The sequence below is a fragment of the Oryctolagus cuniculus genome, chromosome 7 (assembly GCF_051225735.1).
Source record: "Oryctolagus cuniculus isolate XC-2025 breed Fujian yellow rabbit chromosome 7, ASM5122573v1, whole genome shotgun sequence".
NCBI classification, from domain to species: domain Eukaryota; kingdom Metazoa; phylum Chordata; class Mammalia; order Lagomorpha; family Leporidae; genus Oryctolagus; species Oryctolagus cuniculus.
The window spans coordinates 55,109,092-55,115,091 of NC_142873.1; the positions used below are offsets into that span (position 1 = coordinate 55,109,092).

At 50.1% G+C, this 6,000-nt stretch overlaps 2 protein-coding genes across 2 annotated transcripts; both read left to right on the forward strand.

Moving 5' to 3' along the window:
- Window positions 1-80: 80 nt before the first annotated feature.
- Window positions 81-5,588, forward strand: NHLH2 (nescient helix-loop-helix 2). Its single transcript, XM_051856128.3, has 3 exons — window positions 81-1,412; window positions 1,819-2,154; window positions 3,623-5,588. Exon 3 carries the CDS (start codon window positions 3,631-3,633, stop codon window positions 4,036-4,038), a length of 408 nt encoding a protein of 135 aa, XP_051712088.1. The 5' UTR covers window positions 81-1,412; window positions 1,819-2,154; window positions 3,623-3,630; the 3' UTR covers window positions 4,039-5,588.
- LOC149125571 (uncharacterized) lies at window positions 2,172-5,588 on the forward strand. Its single transcript, XM_089336994.1, has one exon. It carries the CDS (start codon window positions 2,219-2,221, stop codon window positions 3,203-3,205), a length of 987 nt encoding a protein of 328 aa, XP_089193120.1. The 5' UTR covers window positions 2,172-2,218; the 3' UTR covers window positions 3,206-5,588.
- Window positions 5,589-6,000: the final 412 nt, after the last annotated feature.

Below are 6,000 nucleotides of genomic sequence, written 5' to 3' on the forward strand. Positions count from 1 at the left end.
TCTCTCTCCTCTCTCCCACTCCCTCCCGATTTGGGCCCAGGAATCTCTCAGAGGAAGAAAAAGTCTTGCAAAGGCAAGCAGCACTTGGGTCAGTCTTAAGGAACCCAAAGGATCACTCTCCCTGGTGTTATGCTATTTTAGACAAAAGTGATAAAGGACGGAAGGTGAGGATTCCTCTCTCCACCCGTGTTCCCCCAGAGAATGGGGAAGCAAGGAGTTAGGCTGCAATATTATTTTATTCCATTTAAGCTTGAACAAGTACAAAAGTCAAACTGATCACAAATAACATGCAATTGATGGAGACTCAGTATCTCTATAAAGTGGCAAGATAATGGCACCAGATTGTCCCTTCTGTTAGAAGGCATATAAATTCAGGGCCATGGGGTCGTGTAAGGCAAAGGCATCATGTGCTGGAATATGCTGGTGATTTGTGTACATTTCCATCCCGGCCCAGTGCACTAAATGCATTTGCATGTTAAGATGGGCAGGAATGAAGCAAATAATCCACACATGTCGCATGTCATATTTTAACTTCAATGAATGAGTGGGTGAAGAGAAAAACAAACATATTCAGAAACAGAATACCTGGATTCTGTTCCTAGTTCCACCAATGACTTAAAGTACTCTATGGAAAGATTGTTATCATCTATTGATAAGTAGGTCTCATAGCAGGGAATGTCTCAAAAATACTGATATGCTTAATCAGAGCTTCTCTAAGTGCCTTTTAAAATGTAAATTATCTCTAATAAACATTAGCTGTTGCCCATCTGAATAGTTTATATTCACTGTAGCATCTTAAATAGTACTTGTTTCCATGTTCTGGACACAAATATTTTCCTAAACAGTAAGGAATGGATGCTGATTCTGTAATATGCAAGGGGAATTTTTCCCCAGTTAAAATGCATTATTTATTTCTACTTAAATACTGCATCAATAATCTGGAACAGAGGAATAGCCTGATTATGGTTAAGAGATTCTATTTAGAAGCTAAGGTTTCAACCGTGGATTGCTTTCAACTGCTATATTTTATGGCACAGATTCAGTGGGAATCTGATCTGCTAAAATATTTGGGCTGTGAAAACTCCCACACTGTGACAGATGTCAAGTCCAATTAAGTGACTCATGTCCAGGTTTCTGTCCAATAGGATTTCCCATTAAATATCAATTTAGGGGGAAAAAATTCCATCCCCCTTCTTAAGCCTTTATCTCTTCCACCATCTCCAGGCTGAATCAATTGGTGCCAGGAGAGCCAGGAAGCCACACGCGCATCCCTGCCTCCTTGCTCTGGCTCTCCCACCCTCTTCCCGTCTTTCTCTGCTTCCCTGTCACTGTTACACCAGGAGCCGTTCACTTTTCACCAACCTTTCTCCAAGCCATCTTCAAGCCACTGACTATATAGATTTTGCTACAAGGTAAAGAAGGGTGGGGGGAGGCGGTGGGGGTGGTAACGGAGCCTTAAAAGACTTTGAAACTAGAAAATAGGTATCTGTTAATACAACATACAAGTAACGGAGGGAGGAGGAAGAGGCAGCCCCAGCTCCGACTTACAGTATTGCGTTCCTTGGGAACTGAGGAGATATCAGCCGAACAAAGCCTTATCTCAAAAAAAAAAAAAAAATCACTTCTGAGCAAGATTACATCTCTGCCCTGCACTTGCCAGTTTCTGCTCCCCCGTGTTAAGGGGAAGGAGAGGAGTCCTACAGGCGCGGATTCTTATCTCAACCATCGTTCTTATTGATTACTCCGCTGTTAGGAAGTGGAGGAATCAGCCCTTTGACGTGACCGTGTTTATCTCTGCATCTCTTTTGTTATTTATAGAGACCTAGAAGAGGAAAAAAGGAAAAAGGCGCGAGACTCTTCAGCACAGCATTTTTAAAAATCAACAACGAATCTTTCGAGATGTTTGAGAACGATTAAGCGGAAAAAGGCGTTTTTCATCTCGGAACTAAGTGAACAATCATTCTTGTCGTTCGCATCCCGACACAGAACCGTCCCTCGCTGTGGGTACCGGCGAGATGACAGCTGCTTCCGCATTGGTGAATGTAATAAATATTTGCTGCTTGTAATATTTTTCCTGGAATTCCCCCCTCGCTCTTCCTTGGAATTTTAACTCTCAAAGATTGGAGAAAAGATTATCGAAAAGGCGTTTGCAAGGTAAGTACCCCTTCCAATCGTTCTTTCTGGCTTGAAACTAAGTCGGAGTCTTCCTACCGCATTGATGGATGCATTTCGGTCCATAGTTGAAGAAATGATTGGCGTGAGCGGGGTACTATTCAGGAATATTTTAAAAACGGATCCTGAGGAGAACGTAACACGCTTGCAGGGCAGCCAGGAACTTTTCGCCCGAACTACAACCATGTGGTGTCTCGTTGTGATTTTCCATCCCTCGCCCGTTTATTTCTGTCCCCGCAAGTTGTTCTCCTCACAGAGCTACCCGGGAAAAGCCCGCGGGCAGTCACACGCAGCTGGCTTGGGCGTTCCTTTTTATTTGGCCTTAGAGGACCTGTTTTCCCCGCACTCAGCTGAAAGCCGTTTGGGAGCCCAGTCCACTCAGAGCAAGTGCGGCGCTGGGGACCGATCACGCAGTCCCTGGCTTTTGTTTCTCTGCGAGCAAGCCCCTCCGACACCTCGCCGACGCTGGCGACTGCGCGCCCAGCGCCGCCCGGGCTCCAGGTCCGCGGCCGGGGCCTCCCCGCGGCCCGGGAGGCTGCCTCTCCCCTCCCGCAGGCCCCGTGGCCCCGCAGCCCGCGTGTCCGAGCAGCTCGTCCCCCCGGAGCCCGGGAGAAGGCGGGCCGGCGGCTTTTCTGGAGGGCGTCGTCAGAGGACGGCGGAGGCACACACACCGGGCCTCGGCCTGGCCTTCCCTGGACTGCCCGACCCCGGCCGCCGAGCCACTGCCGGCGCCCAGCTCCTCCTGGCCGCCGCCCTCCCTTGCAGCGACCCGGCCGCCGGCCTTTTCCCGCGAGGCGGTCGCCAGACTGCCTGGCATTGTCTTAGCCCACGCCGCCGCGTCCCCAGGTCCCCTAAGCGTGCGGCCGTCTGTGTGACAGATGGTGCTCCGGGAGTCTGCGAGGGCACCGTAGTCAATTTTCCTTTGAAAGGCACCTCCGTGTGTGTGTGTGTGTGTGTGTGTGTGTGTGTGTGTAGTCGCTTCTTTATGATTGCGGAGCGGGTCGCGGGCTCCCCGCCCGCTCGCAGCCCCTGAGGCTCCGAGGCTACTTCGCCCGAGGCCTCCCGGGGCGCGAAACGCTCCCCGCCCGCTAGAACACGCAGCCGTGTTCGTCGTGGGGAATCGCCCGTTTGTTTGGGGAAAGGACGGAGTGAGGGAGGGAGGCAGAAGAGCGCAGGAGGCACAAAAACCCAGCCGCGGCCCTCACGCCGTCCGCCAGACCCAGGGCCACCGGCCGGCCTTGGCCTCCTGCAGGTGCAGGGCGTCGGGTCCAGGATGCCGCCGGAGCCGCGCCACTGGCCCCGAGCCGCGGGGAGGGGGTGCAGACGGCGCCGGGCCGCGCGCGGCCGGGAGCCCGGCGTGGTGGGCCCTTGCCCGCCACCCGCCATCGGCGAAAAAGACCCCCTCGAGTCCCTTCACTGATTGATTCTCTGACTCCCCTCCAACCTCCAGCCTCCAAAATGATGCTGAGTCCGGACCAAGCCGCCGACTCGGACCACCCCAGCTCGGCGCACTCGGACCCGGAGTCGCTGGGCGGCGCGGACGCCAAGGTGCTGGGCAGCGTGTCGGACCTGGAGCCCGTGGAGGAGGCCGAGGGCGACGGCAAGGGCGGCAGCCGCGCTGCGCTCTACCCGCACCCGCAGCAGCTGAGCCGCGAGGAGAAGCGCCGCCGCCGGCGCGCCACGGCCAAGTACCGCTCGGCGCACGCCACGCGCGAGCGCATCCGCGTGGAGGCCTTCAACCTGGCCTTCGCCGAGCTGCGCAAGCTGCTGCCCACGCTGCCGCCGGACAAGAAGCTCTCCAAGATCGAGATCCTGCGCCTGGCCATCTGCTACATCTCCTATCTCAACCACGTCCTGGACGTGTAGGGCAGGGGGCCGCCTGTCCGCGCGCCCCCGAAGCGCAGTCGACCTGGGGTGGCCGTCGCGGGCGTGGCGGAGGCGGAGGCGGTGGCGGTGGCGGTGGCGGCGGCGGCGGCGGCGCAACGGGGCGGCGGGCGCCAGAGACTTGGCCGGAGGAAGAAGGTGGCCACCTGTTCTCTCTGATCAGCCCGGCCGCGAGGAAAGGCTTTGGGCACCGGGAGGTGGGGCTGGCCGCGGAGCCCTGGGCGGGCGGGACCTCCCGGGCGGGGAGTCCCCTCGGAGCGTCGGGTTTAAAGCTCGCTGGAAGTCTCGTTGCTTTAACCTGGTGCATGGAGGCCGTGCGTTCAGAGCCTCCCACAGATCTTAAGAACGAGGGCAGAAGCTCCGAGGAAAGGCTGTCTGGAATTTCTCTGACAAATCACCCAACCCTGGGAAGGAGGAAATCTCCCGAACAGAGATTCGGGCACAGAAGGGTGGGGCAGGACACTGTCCGCTCCTCCGTGAGAAGATCGATTATGTTATAATCCAAATAAAACAAACCTTGACTATTTGATGAGGTTAAAAAGACGGGCTGGAAACAGACTCACTGTGGGAGGCTTTGAACTTGGGGAGACTTGAGCCCCAAGATGTAACACTACTGTAGACAGGAAAATCCATATTTAAATGGAATATTTAATATCGGATTGCTTTTTCAGGCGAAGTGCCCCTTTATATATCCAAAAACATCTATTTGTGACCTTAAATATGTGGACCCATAGGTGCAGTTAGAAAAAGACGACCTATTTTTATTTATGTTAGAAGAGTAGAGTATTTTTTTCAAGACGTTTATTTTTCAGAGTGGTGATAATTTTACTTTGGATACGCTGTGCCAAGTTATTTATAGTCGAGTGTTTACACTTTTTCCTGTGGAATAATTATGTCTAACTTTTTACGTGTTTGTTAAGATTATACTGTGGTCTTTCTTTTGGCTCTAATTATATTGCACTTGTACAACAACTTTCCCACTTTTCCCTGTTTCTAAACATATTTTATATATTAAGATGTTTGTTCTTGAAAGTTCCTTTTTGTTGTGAGATCAGCAACACTAGCACTCCACTATTACAGTTTTCTAAAAAAGTAAGTGTTGTTATTCTTATCTGTAGTTATGTCTGAAAAGTACTTTACCAACCGTTTATATGGAGAGTAGCTTCTTTGTATGTGTGTGTGTGATGTTTGTGTGTGGGATGATTTTAGGAAATTAAGTTATTTTCCTAAAAAAAAAAATCAGAAATACTTTCCTCTGTGACAACCAAAAAGAAAAGTCTTTAACTTGATAATGTTTCATGTTCTCAGCTGTGAAACTCTTAAAGCAAGGAGTGTATTTTAGAGACGAGAAAAAAAAACACATCTGCTATCCAAAGATTTTAGTCTTTTTCAGGGTTTTTTTGTGTCTCTGTTGCTTTATATAATGCAATATTTTGTAGTGAAAATAGATATAATCTGGTTTCTATCTGACAAGTTTTTCATATCTCATGAATGGTGCGCTGTTTTGCATATAAATAAAGGTATCAAATGAAGTCCTTGCCTTTATTTTAAACATTCTGTCTAAAAATGATGAATATGCTGGCCAAGTGTGAAATATATTTATGGACTCCATTCCTTACAGAGGAACTAGTAAAACAAAACAAAAAATCATAACAAACATATTTACCCACTGAGATACTTGATGCTCTCCCTAAATTGAACATGGATCAGTCTGCAAACAGCTGCCTCACATAAGAGGGGGACACAGATCATGCTACTCTCCACGAGAAAAAGGAGCTCAGTGTTTGTATATAAAAATACTACTTGAATCATAGATTCCTTTGCTTTAAAAGGAAACTTAGTAACACTCTAATTCAACCTCTTCAAAACAGGGGCCCAAGACATGACCTAAAGGCAATGAGAAGATCCCAAATATGACAGCTGTCAGTCCTGAGAGCCTTTCTT

What these genes read in the sequence shown, in the direction of transcription:
- LOC149125571 (XM_089336994.1), top strand. Translation starts at nt 2,219, where the DNA reads ATGGATGCATTTCGGTCCATAGTTGAAGAAATGATTGGCGTGAGCGGG.
- NHLH2 (XM_051856128.3), top strand. Translation starts at nt 3,631, where the DNA reads ATGATGCTGAGTCCGGACCAAGCCGCCGACTCGGACCACCCCAGCTCG.